Consider the following 16,622-nt stretch of genomic DNA (forward strand, 5'->3'; position numbering starts at 1 on the left):
TGAGAACGTAAATTTCTTTTTTAATGTGAGCTTCGAGCATATGCAAATTGAAACTATTGAACTCATCGTACGTACCTTTTAGTGAGCTGATTTCTGAAATTTGGCGTTTGGAAAGTTTTGGTTTGTCATGTACAATTCTGTAGCATTTATTTTCTGGTGCTTATTTTGTATTCTCTCTGTTTGGACTTGGACCTGGACGTTGACTTTAGACAATTTTGATTGTAATTTGCTGGTGCCAGCAGTGTCCTTTTTCTTAGAAGGGAATTGTCATTGTTCTCTATCCATTAAGAGTTGAAACACAAAGGATTTGGATGGAGAGCCAATGCTCGATAGGATGACTATTTGTAATATACACAGTCCCATTCACAAACTGCAGATATCACTTTTAGATGTTTGCATTCGCAACATGTTTTTAATAATCGCATCTGCACAGTTGTTGCGCTTATTATCCATCATCCGCATATTAGATAATGGGCCTATGTTAGTCTTTTTAGACGATTTTGAAAATAATTCAGACAAAGTTTTAGTGTTTTGGGCTAGTTTTAATTTTTTTAAGCCCTAATCTTTTGAAAATATATTGATTTCACATTACTTTTTTCTTTTTTTCTTTTGTATTATACAAGAAAGCAACACAACCAAGGAAACCAATACGTGTGTATTTATGTGTGTGTGTATATATATTTTTTTTTTGCTGTGTGGATGGGGTATCCAACACCTTCGATCACTGCAAAATAAATGAAATTTAGACAAAGGAACTTGCTGGAGTGGCCAACGTGGGATAATTCTGATGCCTAAGTCAGATGATATTTTGAGTGTAGAAAATACTTAAGGTAATTGTAAAGTTAAGGAATAAGGAAGGTTCAAAAGTCCGCTTATCGTGCCGCTCTTATGATATATATAGTCGCTTGATTCGTTTGATTCCTAGTATCTCACTATTCTTCGTACTCGAATTGAATGACTCCATTGTCACATCCTACGTGGTTATGAAAGTTTAGGTATACTTAAGCATACTTGGTCACATCAATATCCTCAAATCGTGCGAAAGCATGGCTCGATGATTTCTTGTATGGCGTAGGTCTTGTCACATCATTGTCAGCATCCCGTATTAAATGGCGAGTCAATCTCTTAGCGATAGGGTTTGTTTACCAACCCTCCGTTCGACATGAAGACATTCTGATTGTTGGTGATCGGGGTAATTTGTCTGTAAGTGGGCCTCAACAAATTTGGCCTCCTAAGATGATCATTGGGGAATTGGGCCTGTACATGTTGGCCTGGTTCCTAACAAAACGGTCTGATGCTAACAAGCATCTTGCTACAACCAACAACCAGCCATACAAATACAAAATCTCAATCTTACGAGATTTAACACTATATATCACCCTATCCACAAAGAAACTGAAACAACTACATTCCCAAAGAAAGAAAAAACAACATAAACAAACATCTTTACAACCCAGCAACAACAACACAGTAAAACAAATCCTGCAACCAGAGCAGCAGCATCCCTCGATGGTGTTAGTGTATATTTGATTACCCTACATTTAAGGATTTGATTACATTGCATTACCCTAAATTAAGGGATTTGATTAGATTACATTACCCTAAAGAAATTTGATTAGATTTGAATCATCTGTAAGCTCGATAAATAGAGCAATTTTGTATTGTAGATTTCATAAAGTGAATAAGAGCAAAATGTAGCATGTAAGGCTCTATCTTGTAGATGTAGGTCATAGACTGAATCACGTAAAATCTCGTCTCTATTTTCTTATTCTATTGTTTTTCTTTTAGTTTTCATAGTTTTATATTTTCTTCATGGTATTAGAGTCATTGGCGTTAGCCAATGTTCGATCCAAATGATCCTAGCTATAATTTTTAATTGTCTTGTTTTCGATAGTCAATGCTTTTGTACATCTCCTCATCACTGAACTCAATATCCATTCATTATTCTCTTGTAAGAGCTTTCTCTTCCAAAAGTTCAATATACTTACTTAATCATCGAAGTGATCCCTCGCTAGCACACTCGGCAAGGATTCGTGTGCTTGACTTCAATTCCTTATTGCAGGTATCCTCGGTCTTGGTTTCGGGTGCGATCAACTTTATCAACAGTTGGCACCGTTTGTGGGAATCAAGATTGTTGATTCCAAAGATAGAAGATCGTATATATGCTGAACACTAGATCCACGAGTGCCCAGTGGGACGATGTAACACCCCAGATTTTAAGACAATGTGTATTAAATAGAATTTAAGATCTATGGCGATCAATTCACACTTTTAATTGCTCGATTGACATTATTCTGATAATTGCCCATTTATGCGCCACTTGTTTTAATTGATTAATAGACAAACCTAAATATCTGGTAAAATTAGTTGGGATAATAATATTCTTAATATTATCATATGAAAATATTTTGTAGAATAATATTATTGATATATAATATTATTGTGAAATATTTATTGTACATGATATTATTTTGACCTAATATTATTTTGTATAATAATACTATCAGTATAATAATGTTATTCAAAAATTAACATTATTTATGAAACGAACTGGACTCAAAACGGGTTTAAAATTATACTCCAATGAGTTTTTAAATGGTAAAGACCCGATATAAAAATACACAGAAAATATTTTATATGCAGATTAATTGAATCTGCGGATTAATTGAATCTGGGTGAAGGATTCTTCTGCGTAATCTCTGTGCGTCATCTCCTGTGAATCACCCTTGCTGCCCACGGTTTCTCTTCTATAAATCCGAACTCCCTTCTTCATCAGAAACTCGCACCTCTCAATTAACTGAAGCTCTTCTTTCTTCTCTATTTGTTCTTTCTTTTTCCTCTCTGTTTATTTTGGGCTGGGTCCGAGTAAAACAGAGAGTGAGATCACTCTCCTTGTTTAATTTCTTCTTCTTTCCTCTTTGTTTTCTCCATCTTCTTTTCTTCTTCTATCCGAAACCCACAGAGAGATCAGAGAAGAGAGGGAGAGATCGTGAGAGAGGGAGAATTATTGAGAGAAATTGTGAGAGACCGAGAGAGAGAGAGAGAGATTCAGAGACTGATCGAGAGGGAGAGAGCCCGGAGAAGACCCGATTATGTGTTTACTGCCTTATTTATTTGTTTGCGCATGTGATTTTACTTTGTATTTTGGGTTTGTTCTTTTTCAGCTTCCGTCGGCTCGAGTTTTGGGTGTTTATGGTGGGTTTGGGTTTGGGTGTTTAATGGGGGCTTCTACTGTATTTGGGATTATTCTGTTTTCGAGGTTGGGATGCCTTCGGGGCTGATTTGGGTGTTTAATGAAGGCTTCTACTGTATTTGGGTTTCATGTGGGTCTTGGGTGTTGTTGGGTGTTTGGGTTTTGTTTTGTGGGTTGGCTGGGTTGTTTCTTTGTATACTCCCTGTATACTTAGGGGCGCCTTACGCTTTTTAATAAAAAATTTATTACTTAATCAAAAAAAAAAAAAAGAGAAGAGAGAATTTCGTGTGGGGAAGAAGAGAAATGAGCTGAAAACGTGTTTAGTGAGCCATCCGGGCATGCGCATGCCTTAAAATCTGCCGTTTGTAGCCCGTCCACACTCGTCCGGACACGAAGAGGACCTCGTCCGGACACCTAAATGGCCCGTCCGGACACATATCCAAGTCTAAACCTACAGTCCAACTCGTCTGCACCCCGTCCGGACACGTATGGGACATGGAACCTACTGCTTGACCCGTCCGGACACAACAAATGGCGTGTTCGGACACAAGCCCATAAATTCATATTTTAAGCAATTTTTAACTGTTCTTTTCCATTCTTTGCCTAATTACTCTCTTAGTTAGTCTAATTTGTGTGTTGAACTCTTAATTAATGTCTTGGAAGTTATAGGTTCACACTCTATGTTCTGAGAAGTATTTACAACTTGTATGGAATTAGCACTACATGTTTAATAAAGATAAATACAAAAGGTATAGGTGTAAGAAATATTTTGGAGATAAGTATAAAAAAATATTGAGTGGGTTAACTTAAATCTATATTCCGTAAATCATTTGTCTAAAGTCTTATTTAATTTTTGGATAAGATGCCTATACTCTATAGTAGGATAACCTTTGTTTACGAGTCACCCTATAGAATAAAGTTTAGCTGCATCATTTGTATTTCAAGACAAAATATTTCCTGTTTCAGGGAAGAGAAAATTCCACTAAAAGACAATGAAACATTTTGTACCATTAGAACAGTTAATTGTGTGCCAAGGTACCGATAGGAAGTGCCTGTAAAAAGAGAAAAAATGAGCAAAAAAAAACTTATAGGAGCAAGCCGACGGGGGATAGATCCAATTTTTAAGTCAGTGTAAATCAAAAGGAATAACAGTAGGGAAAACAAGATAAGGTCGAAAGAAAGGGGACGAAGTTCTCCTTTTACTTATGTTTTTTGCTTTTTATAACGAATGTTGCCATAATCGTCTACCATGTGTTGCACCTTCACTAGGAATAGGAATTTTTCTACTGCGAATATTCCTTACACCCCACGACCCCCATCATGTGTATTCTCTTATGCCAGGAATAGTGAGGACGGTTATTGTCATCGCTTAGGAACTGGGAGGGGATTTAGTGTAGAGTTATTTAGATGTTCTAGATTATTAGGTTGATGGACCAGGCACTAGGTCGACAAGCCCAACATGTACCATTTCATTTAACGGCAAATTAAAGACTTTACATCTATGTGTCTTCCCATAATGAATTTAAAAAAATGTGAAACTCATTAGCAATTTTGCAAATGAAACTACGGAACTGCCTTGTGATGTCACAATAAATGCTTACAAACAATATTCTACTCTTAAATAAATTTAATCTTCAGAAGATCACAGAGAAGCAAGTCTGTTATTTGCATCTTGGTTTTAATATGGAAGACGACACGCTACTGAGCTCAGAAGTTCCGCTTAAGAAGGCTGCTGAGGATGCTGCAAGTAATGCCAAGGTAATTACTGCAGCCTTATATTTGTTTTATGACTGTAAAAGTTTATTTGCCAAGGATGCTCCTGTACTTTGTGACAGCCGTTGCCTTTTAAATATAATTTCTGTATTTGCTTTATAATATCTGTTGCTCTTGTTATATATAAATCTTCTTTTGATCTTACCTCCAAGCTACACCAGATACTTATGTGACTCCCATTATTATTGTGAACTTGTCACTGTATTGTACAGAGAAAAGAAAATTGTCACTATACATATATCAAACAACGGGAGAGGGGTCTATGGGAAACTGATAAATTTGTAGTCAATCTCATTTTTATGGATCGGTTGAAAGCAATATAATGGAGACTTTAATATGCCAGGTTATGACTTTGACTCGTGCCAGTATGTATATAATAATGTGACCTTATTCTTTGTTACATATGGTGCAAAAGCCGCTCACTCATGTGGATCTAGGCACAGAGTCGAACCACATAAAATTCTGTGCCTGTTTCCTCTCTCTTTTCTCTTTAGTTTTCACCAACTTACATAGTTTCAACAATCACAACATGGCAACGATGAATGCATAGTTTATATTGTTTAGTAGTTGATATTGACTCCAATGATCTTGTAACAGGTAACAAATGGAGGCTTACCTCAATTAGGAAAAGAGGGAAAGAAAGAAGAGGAAGAAACTGATGGAGAATTCATAAAAGTTGAGAAGGAATCTATAGATGTGAAGGATGCGTCACATACAGTTGTAATAGCATCCGCAGAGGATAACAAGCCATCTGCCATTGAGAGAAGTTCAAGCAATCAGAGCAGAGAATTAGAAGAAGACCAAGAGAAGATGAGAGAACTTGAGTTTGAATTGGAAAGACCAGCTGGAACATTAAAGCATTCTGAATCTGACAACTCTCAGCTGAAGGATGATGTCTCGCTGACAAAGGAGAAGTTGGCAGAAAGTGGAAAGAAGTATGAAGAGCTTGAACTCAGTCACAAGAAACTGCAAGAGCATATTATGGAAGCCGACGAGAAATACAGTGTGCAGCTAAACACTCGGCAAGATGCACTGCAAGCTCAAGAAGCCAAAACCAAGGAGTTGACTGAGGTGAAGGAGGCATTTGATGGTCTCAGCCTTGAGCTAGAAAGCTCCGGAAAGAGGATAAAGGAGTTGGAGGATGAACTGCAATGTTCTGCAGGTGAGTTGGAAAAGTTATAATCCAGGCTTCAAATGCAGAAGCAGATGAGGCAAAATCACAACTGAGAGAGTTTGAGACAAGATTTATAGCAGTAGAACAAAAGAATGTGGAGCTTGAGCAACAGTAAAAATTTGCAGAACTAAAATGCAGTGATGCTGAAAGAGAATTGAAAGAACTTTCTGAGAAGATATCTGAATTAAATGCTACATCGAGAGTGGTCGAGGACGAAAACGTTCAGCTGAATGGCTAAATGCAGGAATACCAGGAAAAGATAAACCAGCTGGAATCAACTCTAAACCAGTCCTCAATCTTGAATTCGGAGCTTGAGAAGGAGTTGAAGATCGCCGTGGGAAAATGTGCTGAACATGAGGATCAAGCCAATATGAAACATCAGCGCAGCCTTGAACTAGAAGATTTGATCCAGGTATCTCATTCCAAAACGGAGGATGCTGGTAAAACAAGATGCTCTAAGATCCTAGATTGAAAAGCTCAAGGCTGAGCTTACTGAGAAAACTGTGTTGCAAACTTGTCTCACGGAACTTGAGGAACAATTGGTGAAAAGCGAAGATCGACTGAAACAAGAGGTATTCCAGTAGATTCGCAATTGTTGCTAGAACCAGGATTTCGAGAATAAGCTCTGCAAATTCAATTCAAGTGTTTCACTTTTTCAGTTGAAAATTTAATGGAGCTTGCCGTATCATTTCTGACTGATATGATGATTATAGGTTCAAAGCATTCATCAGGTGGCTGCCGCTGAAAAAGAGACAGAATTGCTTTCGAAATTCGACGATCATGCTCATAAAGTCCACGATAGAGATTTCTTATTACATGAAAAGGTGCTAGAACTTCAGAAAGAGTTACAACTTGCTCAGAACACCACTGCTGAACAGGTTACACACTATTCATTATTTAAACAAATTACCACAATGGCAAATAATTTGAAATCAAGGCTTCATTTCTATCTTTGACATAATTCATAATTCAATAATTAGCCATTTCTCGGAACAAAATTGCAGTTTTCCTGTTTGCAGATCTGTTATTATTTTTGTAGCCTGAATCCTGATTCTCTATTTGTAGATCTTTAATCACTTATTCTATATGGAATTTCAATCTAAGGATTTTAAAAACACTTGTTCTTGAACTGTTCTTTGTCCAAATTTCCAGCCAACCGGAAAGAAAAGGATTCTCAAAAGGAGTTGGAAAGCGAAGCAGCACAGAAGCATTCTCTAGAAGAGCTTGAAGCAAAGAACCAAAAAATCATGCTTCTAGAGAAGCGAGTGAAAGAGCTTGAGGAGAAATTGCAGCTAGCTGATGCTACTCTTTCACAAGAGGTCATTTTTATTTCACCCACCTTCTCACACACAATAATACTTTTATAAGTAGGACAAAGGATGCGACTGTAGAGACTAAAACACGTCGCTTATACTGCATTGAAATGTAGTATGTATCATAGCAAACGTGTATATCTTATACTGCATTCTATTAGCAATTCTTCAAGGCTAAATTCTTATGGGTTGTACCAAGATGAATTAATTCTCGTGGAAACAAAAATCACTCAAGGTTGGAACCCCTCTCACTAGCCACTTAAGAAAGCAGAACCTTTTATCATCAACGAGAAGAAATCCCCTTTCTTCGACCAATTTTTTCTGTCCTGCTCATATTTTGTTATGTTGCAGAGAGATGGGGGCAGTCCAGCCGAACCCAAGGAAGGATTAGAGGTCAAATCCAGGGACACTGGATCAACCATTTTCACTCCATCAAAAGGAAGAGCAAAAGAAAGTCAGAAGCAACTTCTGTTCAAACCTCATCTTCTTTGGAGACTCATGCTCAATCTGCTGAGGGTTCACCTCTCATAACCGTTAAGTTCATCCTCGGAGTAGCTCTGGTCTCTGTGATCATTGGTGTCATTCTTGGGAAGCGATATTAGTTTAGTATTGTGGATTTCGGTTTTGATCTTCTTTTTGTGAAGTTTTTGCTCTTGTTTTTCCTTTTCATTTCAATATAAATTATGCACAACTGGTTTGAAAGCTTTGTTTATATGCTTTCAAGCTTAAGTCTTGAGGTTGGTCAGGGAATTTGTTTTCATTTTTATCCCTTGTCCATAAGCAAAACAAAATCACAGTTGATGTATTATTCAAGTTTGTATTTCATTTGTTAATTTGATAGGAAGGAGATACTTCCAATTTCTTGGCTTTATGATTATGTGAAGTACTTATTACATGCTAATGGTCTTTTAGATTAGAGATGGTGAATGAGAGGTTTCGTTAGCATAATGGATTCTCGTATCTTCTGCCGTGGAAGCAAAACTCCAAAAAAGGGCTCTGATACCAATTTGTAACACACCTGTTACTGATTTAGGAATTTAGGGTTGATTTGTAAGAAATAGAGATGAACTGGAATTGAGAAGATATGGAATTGAGAAGATATGGAATTGAATAGAAAAGATATCCTGATTTAGCTGGATATTGAGGTGGATATTGGAGATAATGATTTAGCTGTTTGGAATGCCAATAATGGACAGTATACATGTGCTGATGCTTGGGACAAGCTTAGAGAGGTGCACCCGGCTGTTGGATGGTGGAAATTGGTCTGGTTTCCATCCTATATCCCTAAACATTCTTTCTTTTTGTGGCTTGTTTTCCGGAATGCATTGGTCACTAAGGAGAGAATGTGTGGATGGGGTTACACTGGATGCACTTTGTGTCTGTTCTGTCGAGCCGCCCAAGAGAACCGAGAACACCTTTTCTTTAGGTGTAGCTTCAGCAGCCGGATCTGGACAAATATCATGTCCGAGTGTTCCATCCCAAATGCACCTTTGGATTGGGATGCTATTGAAGTTTGGGGTGTGAAGGTGTTAAGGGGAAGAGGCGTTAGAGCTAATTTAGGGAGGCTGTGTTTGGGATCTACGGTGTATAACATTTGGAAACAGAGGAATGCTATTCTGCATAATTCCTCACCAAAAACCGAAGAATCGATTATGGATTGTATTAGATGGGAAGTTCGCTCAAGGCTAGTGGCTAATGGGCAGTTCAAGAATCTCAATCATACCTTAGTTTTCCGCTGGAATCTGCATTCCTCTGTTAGTCTGGTTTGAGGAGGCAGCTTTGTTTGGTGCGGGATACTCTGTATGGAGGTTCTGGTGGGCGGGATCGTCTTCTGCTCTTCTGCTTTTCTGGTTTTCTGGTTTTCTGGTTTTCGAGTGGCTTGGTCAATTTGGAGATGCGGGTTTGGGTTCAGTCTTGTGCTTATTGTTTGTAGATGGGGCTGGAGTTTGATGCTCTTGTAGTTTGATTGTTTAGACAGCAGGTTGTAGCGGTATTTTCGCTTTCTTGTTCTAATGGGTACTACAGGTTGTGTAGTGTGTTGGGTGGTTTGTTGTTTTTCTCTTTGAGATTTTGTTCCAGTTTTCACTGGAGGGCTTGTAATAGTTTGAGTTTGGTTTATAAAAGTTTTCATTCATCCAAAAAAAAAAAAAAAAAAAAAAAAAAAAAAAGATATCCTGATTACACTATTTAATCAATTCGAGTTTAATCGGACTCCTCTTACAAGACTAAAGCTAATCTACCTATAAGACTAAACTTGAGATTATAATTCATTGAATGATTAAATACAAAATCGATTTGGGCTTTTATAGAATAACCCATTGTTGCAGGCTAAGCCTAGTATTATAACAAAGTAACAAAACCCCCTTCAGTTATAACCATCTAACAAAGCCTATGTGATTGAATTATTTTTACTTGGCCTAATCCGTAGACCTGTTACAATGTATTATTCAAGTTTGTATTTAATTTGTTAATTGGATAGGAAGGAGATACTTCCAATTTCTTGGCTTTATAATTCTGTGAACTACTTATTACATACACGTTCAATCATGGTTGTGTGAGTTTCTTTACATCTAAAAACTTCAACATATTTTAGAGGCTTCAGTTGCTGATAAAAGCTTGTTAGGAAAGGGTTTTGGGAAGGGGTGAGAGATGTACACGTGTCATTATCTCATTTTTCGTAATTAAACAGTAATTGCTCTCCTTTTACGTCAGGGTTAGGGATTAGCAATCCGCAAAAAATTGGGAATACCTATTCAACTAAAAGTCTACAATTAATTATTGTTTCTCGACATTTTTAATTTATATCAGATGATCCGACGGCTAAAAATTCAACTTCTTTCGCACGTTACTTCACTAATTCCAGTTGTGCAGGTTAAACGCGCGTTTCACCTACACAAAAGGCTGGTCTGCGTCCATTGGGGATAAATAGGAAAATCCATTATCCATTGCTTAAACAAAACCTAAAGTAACAAGCGTTCCCCCAAATATTCCACCAGAAACCTAAAGCCACAAGCGTTCTCGGTGGCGTTGGTTCTCTCTCGGCGGTCGGCCACCCTCCACCGGGCCATCCTTCGCCGGCGTTCTCTGTCTCCGGAGCTCTGTTGGTACTCTCTCTCTCAATCTGTGCATTTTTATGGGATTTGTCTGGGCTAGATTAAGCTTTTGAGATTGTGGGTATACCTCCAGAGATTGCTTAATTTTCTTTCTGCTTTTTCTACTTTTACTGAACAATATCTCATCTTTCTCTTCCTTCTCTCAACGTTACATCTACCTCACGCCTCTCATCTTTCTCTTTTACCTCCTATTCAACTAAAAGTCTCATAATCTCCGTTTTCCGCATAAAATCCATCCTTGTTTCATTCTCTATGGATCAATTCGTCTCAAAGAAAAGAAAAGCGATTTACTCCACCAAACATGGCAGTCCCTCCAAATATACTACGAAAAAGTACAGTCCTTCCAAATATAAGAAAAAGTACAAGGATGAACACCTCGGCACAGTGGCGACGCTTCTGCCTCCACAGCGGACTGGAACATCAACTGATTCACCTGCTTGTCTTTTTTCTCACGACATAATTTTCTGTGTGGATGAGCAAAACCCTCAAGTCGAAGACGATGGAATTTGCTGGTCGCCAACAAGGTGGTTTACCTTTAAAATTGCTGGTCATATTTCCCGAAAACCGCTAATTCCTTTCTGGAATGGAAAAGTTCCGTCTGGTGGTGGCTTAGCACTCTTAGGCTCCTACATCTACTCTTTTGGTGGGATGAGCTATGCTCAATCGCGACGGCCGATTCGAGACAGCTACAAATTAAGGGTTACTCCTCATGTCTCTAAGGAATTGGTCAATGTTCCTCCGATGCTCTCTCGAAGATGTAACTTGGACGTGTCTGTTCTACACTCTAAGATTTATGTTTGTAACGATGATTATGATAATCAACATTTTCATCATCAATGGGGTGAGGCTTTTGACCCCGCCAATGGAGGAAAATGGGAAGCTCTTCCTAACCCTCCAAATTATCCTTCTAATTATCCAGAATGTATATGCATCTCTGCGGCTCTTGAGAGTCCAGAAAGGATTATTGTGGCTTACCGTGCAAAGGATGATGACTCTTTTGCCATCTTCTATGCGTATGATGTGCAACACAGATCTTGGGGAATGCTTGCACCAGCTAAGCGCAAGCTCCACCGATTGTGTGATACGAGATGGAAAGTAAGAGCAGTAAGTGTTGGCAACACACTATACTGGATTGAACGCCCTGAGGATGAAGTGTTTAAAGATAATCTTTTATTTATAGCCTACGATTTGGATCTGGATTTATGGCTAGAAGGAACTCTAAAAGAACACGGTATATTTTTTTTCCAAGATTACGGAATCTTGGGCGTTGAGGGCAGACATCCTGGCTTCTTCCATCTGGAGAAGCACAAGTTCTGTCTCTTACAATGCACAGTTGATGATTATTTGCGCTGTGTTATAGTTGAGATTTCTCCTATGCCCCAAACAAAGTCGTTAGGCATATCTGTTGTGTGGGACCAAAAATATGCGATGGAACCAAAAAAAATCTGTGGATCACCCACTGTCTTAGTGTATTGTGATATACTGTGAGTGTCTTCTTCTCTTCTTTTTTATTTTGCCCTCACGAGAAATTGATGTGTGTCAGATTTCCATGGGTTTATGTCTTGTCTAAGTGCTCATGGGGTGTGTGCTAAACTTGCAGGCCTAAAAAGACAGATTTGGAGAAGAAATCAAGCAAGAAAGTGCGGGGAGCAAATTAAGGTATTATTTCATCTCTAATAATTTTTTCTATTTTTATTTCATCTTTAAGTTTTTCTTCTTTTTTATTTTGTTGAATAATTCATCTTTAAGTATTAAGTAGGGCACTTTATGAACTCTAAATTAAGGTCAAAGATCCTTTCAGGATGGACCAAAGGAAAAGATATATATAAAGACAAAACTGAATTGAACTTCATTTGGAATTGTAGTAGGTTAGACAAAGCCAGATACTGGGAACCAAACTAGAAACATGTTTCTATTATTTCTAATCCAATATATAAATGAATAATGGTTAGAGATCAATATATATATATATATATATATATATATATATATATATATATATATATATAAATTATCAAGAGTGATCTATCCCAAATTTAATGGTTTAGGATTTTCGGTCGCACCATTAAACATAAAGACCACCTCCGTAGTTCCAAGTTCTTTTCTCACATTGTAAAGTTCAACACTTAGAATGGCAGCCTTTCAAGCCCGAGACACCAACTTGAGATTTAACCAGTTGATCCTAGGAACTCTAGCAAGAATTTGCATGGATATCTCATCAGGAAGACTGGAGATCAGTCTTGGATTCTCCTCACAAAAGCTTGATGACAACCTTTGCCTCTTGCAAAGTTCACTTTGTAAAACCTCATAGGGCTCACTTCTAGAGTTGTTTAGGCTCAGTCTGGCCCCCATTGAATCTAAAGCCTTCAGATTTTAGTAAGAAATCAAACTTGATACAAAGTCCACTTGATTTTTCACCCCTTGTGATGGATTTCCAACAAAAGAGCGCAAGATTGAATCTTGCTTCAACTTGGAATTTTTTAATACAAGTCCCCTTAGGCGTGTCTGTTCAAGCCTAAAACTAGTCACTCTTGTATGGTCCTTTAGCACTTTCGATCTCACTTGCAGTAATCAAGTTATAGGCAGAAACCCTTATCAGTAAAGCATGTAGCCAGACACTACATTGTAGATTTCTGGCAAGACTTATCTAGTCTTGCAGTAGGTGAGCTTGTTTGTCTAACTGTGGCCGCCTTAGCAATAAACTCCTAAACATATCATTCTTGCTCTACTTTCTTCAATATGGTGGTAAAAATTTAAAGGTGTTGCACTTAAAAAGACATAGCTTGGATGCTGAACAAGCTTGATTTGTAAATTTTATAGAAATATTGGTGGTCATGAAATTTTAGTTCTCTGCAAGAACCTTAAAACCTATAAGAAATGTGTGCGGACATAAAATTTAGACACGGACAAGAAACTTTATTAATTTTTACTTATCAAAAAAAAAAAAAAATACTAGGAAGCTGCTCTCATTTATCAGAAGTCAACCTATGGCCCTCTGAATGATGCTCTCGAGCATTAGGTACTTTTAATAAGACCCATGGTGCTGCCAGCATTGTTTGCCCTGAACGATACTCTTTCATGTATATTTGATGGCTGTTAGTCATGGTTGTGTAATGCTTATGGGTGTGTTAAAACTTGCAGGGGTGATGTGTAGATCTGTCGGAGAAGTCAGCTGCAAGATGTGGGTGAAAAGCAAGAAGTGTTTTTTTGTTAGTGCAAAGTGGGTTATATGCTAATGCTACTTTTTTTTGTTATGCTCTCACTTTATTGAGAGGCCAAATGCTGCCAGTGGAATTTTCTCATATCTTCTTTTTTTTTGTGAAGTTGGGAAAAGTTCTTTGAACTTGTGAATATTTTGGAGATATCTTACAAAAGATGTATATTTATTTTCTGCTTCATTAACATATTGTAAAAACATTTGAGGTTTAAAAATTATTCAGGTTCAGTTTTATTCGACTTTGTATTTGATTTGCACTTTGCCTACTAATGAGTTGAAAGGCGTAAGTCCGGTTGCCATTTTGTTAAGTTGATCAAGAATCAATTTCCATCTCACTGACATTTTCTTCATTCAGCTTTGATTTTTTTATTTTATTTTATTTTATTTTATTATTGTTAAGAGAAACCCCTTGCCGAATGCTAATGGATTGGTCTTACTAATTCATTAGCAGATATCTTCTGTGGTATCTTTTCCCTAAATATTGGCAGATTCATTAGCTGCCCAAATGTCTTCCCAATTGTCTTACCTTAATTTTCCCACTCATCCTCTACATAGACCTGAGACCACATTAAGATCCTATGCTACTTACATGTACGGTACCATCACACCATTAAGCATACCTCATAGATATAAAGATGTTAGTCACATTATTTCAAATATATAACGTCATATATAATAAAATAAAATCTAAAAAATTAAATGAATCATCTTTATTTCAAGTCAAACTATGTATAAGCTCTTAGAACATTGTTTGACGAGATCTAAACAAGCACGAAGTATCTAGATACTTAAATATAGTTATCAAGTATGATTTAAGAGTACAAGTATCTAACAATTCTTAATCAATCATACTTGGACACAATGACTAGAATCATATGGTCATATAATATAATATAAGTATTATCATAGATACTTAGGATATATATATATATATAAAAGATTCATAATTCATAAATACATATAATTACAAAGTAAGCTATAAGTATAAATTATAATCATCTAATGTCATACAAGTATTCAAGTTCATACTTATATAAGGATTAAAAGTATCTAGATACTTAAGTACAATGATTAAGTATGATATAAGTATCTAACGATTCATAATCATTATGAATATGAATGTTGGCAAGGTGGGAAGAAGGGCATGTACTAGATGCTGTTGAATTGTGAAAACAGCTCCATGCGTCTGATTTCATTTGCTTTCCCATCTGGGACGGCCCACAAACTGTCTTTCTAAATTTTCTCAATTTGAGCAACCTAACAATCCCTTGAATTTTCTTTTATTATTATTTAACAATAACTGAATCAAGGGTTGTTTGGAACTATCACATCAGTATTGTGAGAAAAATAAAATAAAATGGCATGTTTGGATAAATTGCAATTTTTCAAATATCAAATTCTACTCGGATTTTATCCAACTTTTTCTAATTTTGTCTCATGTTTTCTAAACTATTCAAACATAATTTCAAAAAACAAATTCCCTCAGTATTCACAATTTAGGGTATCCATCTTTTAATTTTTAATTTTTAATTTTAACTATCCGTTAAAATTTGCCGTTATATACAAGTTATTAGGACTGTTGAAAAGGAAATATAAAAATAGATATGATATTATGGTGATAATTCATACATATATGCTTTTTTTTAAGTTTTGTGATTCATGGCAACATGGTTTACTTTAAACTTCATAACTTTTCAAGGTCCATGATGCATTTTTATTTATAATGAATAAACATTTGATGGAATTACAATTGCATGTACCTATAGGTTTTTACTATTTGGTTTGAAGTAACAACGTATGTGTGGTATCTAAATTAACTCTTGTTCGTTTTCTTTTGGTATATCATATTTACCCAATTTTATAGTTTTACTTTATTTTTTAAGACAATTCAATTTATACTTGTTCAATAATCTAGATATTAAATGTATTTTATAATATAATTTATGCATGATATTAAAATTATAATGTTAACAATTATAGTGATACATAACACAGGGAATCAAGTACGTGCATTGCACATGCCATCCCAACTAGCATATATATATTGAGTGATTTTTTTCATTTGAAGATGTTTATAACAAACCACATGTACTGAAAAAATGTTTGGTTCTCTAAAGTCACCCCAAAATTTTCAGATGTTAATCTTTGCAGATTATAAGATGTATTGAAAAACCCAATGTATAATCAAAGTACTGTTTTATGCGAAAAGAATAAAGTTTTATTTTAAAATGAATTGAAATAATTTATTTAGTTTAATATATTAAGTTGTTATATGTTGAAAAGGTATGTGATCTTGACATGTATTTTCTATTTTTGAAAACATATCAGCTTAATAAATGGGATTGGAGAAAATTAGGAAGAAAACTTTGTTTATGTGAACAAATTAAAGTTTTCCTTAAAATTAAATTGGAGGGAATTCATTTCAATTCGGTCCATAAAGCGTTGTGCCAACATATGTGTATTTATTAAAAAAAGCATTTTCTTTTTTTAAAAAATGATCAACATGTCAATGAGAAAAGAGAGGAGTGGTGTTCGGGATTTCTAGAAATGGAATGCAAAAATGGAGATTAGGAAGGCAAAGGAATTCTGAATAGTACTGAATGATACCAGAGGGCTCTTGGAGAGGCTCGATCTCTCAAAAGTTTAGCTACAATGATTTTCTCAATCTGCCTTCTACCTCACTACTACCTTTTATATATAGGCAATTCGATTAGAATAATTCCAACCGAATTCAACCTATCACTTTCTTACCACAATTAACTAATAATTGAAAATGCAGGATAAAAGGTGCTTATATTGCATCTGGATCTAAAGGGTACAAAAGGAATTAACATAGGTT

General features: G+C 36.2%; 2 protein-coding genes across 2 annotated transcripts; both read left to right on the forward strand.

Moving 5' to 3' along the window:
- Positions 1-4,876: 4,876 nt before the first annotated feature.
- Positions 4,877-6,378, forward strand: LOC133860356 (uncharacterized). Its single transcript, XM_062295980.1, has 3 exons — positions 4,877-4,951; positions 5,564-6,128; positions 6,266-6,378. The coding sequence occupies exons 1-3, from the start codon at positions 4,877-4,879 to the stop codon at positions 6,376-6,378; spliced, it is 753 nt and encodes a 250-aa protein (XP_062151964.1).
- Positions 6,379-10,380: 4,002 nt separating this feature from the next.
- On the forward strand, positions 10,381-14,011 carry LOC133861652 (uncharacterized). Its single transcript, XM_062297442.1, has 3 exons — positions 10,381-12,050; positions 12,167-12,225; positions 13,708-14,011. Exons 1-2 carry the CDS (start codon positions 10,819-10,821, stop codon positions 12,222-12,224), a joined length of 1,290 nt encoding a protein of 429 aa, XP_062153426.1. The 5' UTR covers positions 10,381-10,818; the 3' UTR covers position 12,225; positions 13,708-14,011.
- Positions 14,012-16,622: the final 2,611 nt, after the last annotated feature.

The sequence above is a fragment of the Alnus glutinosa genome, chromosome 2, assembly GCF_958979055.1.
Source record: "Alnus glutinosa chromosome 2, dhAlnGlut1.1, whole genome shotgun sequence".
Taxonomy (NCBI): domain Eukaryota; kingdom Viridiplantae; phylum Streptophyta; class Magnoliopsida; order Fagales; family Betulaceae; genus Alnus; species Alnus glutinosa.

Bases quoted from the DNA above. Each gene is read 5' to 3' on its own strand.
- LOC133860356 (XM_062295980.1), top strand. From the start codon at position 4,877: ATGGAAGACGACACGCTACTGAGCTCAGAAGTTCCGCTTAAGAAGGCT. The intron at 4,952-5,563 runs GTAATTACTGCA...ATCTTGTAACAG, and splicing joins ATGCTGCAAGTAATGCCAAG to GTAACAAATGGAGGCTTACC. The intron at 6,129-6,265 runs GTGAGTTGGAAA...AAAAATTTGCAG, and splicing joins TGAACTGCAATGTTCTGCAG to AACTAAAATGCAGTGATGCT.
- LOC133861652 (XM_062297442.1), top strand. From the start codon at position 10,819: ATGGATCAATTCGTCTCAAAGAAAAGAAAAGCGATTTACTCCACCAAA. The intron at 12,051-12,166 runs GTGAGTGTCTTC...CTAAACTTGCAG, and splicing joins TTAGTGTATTGTGATATACT to GCCTAAAAAGACAGATTTGG.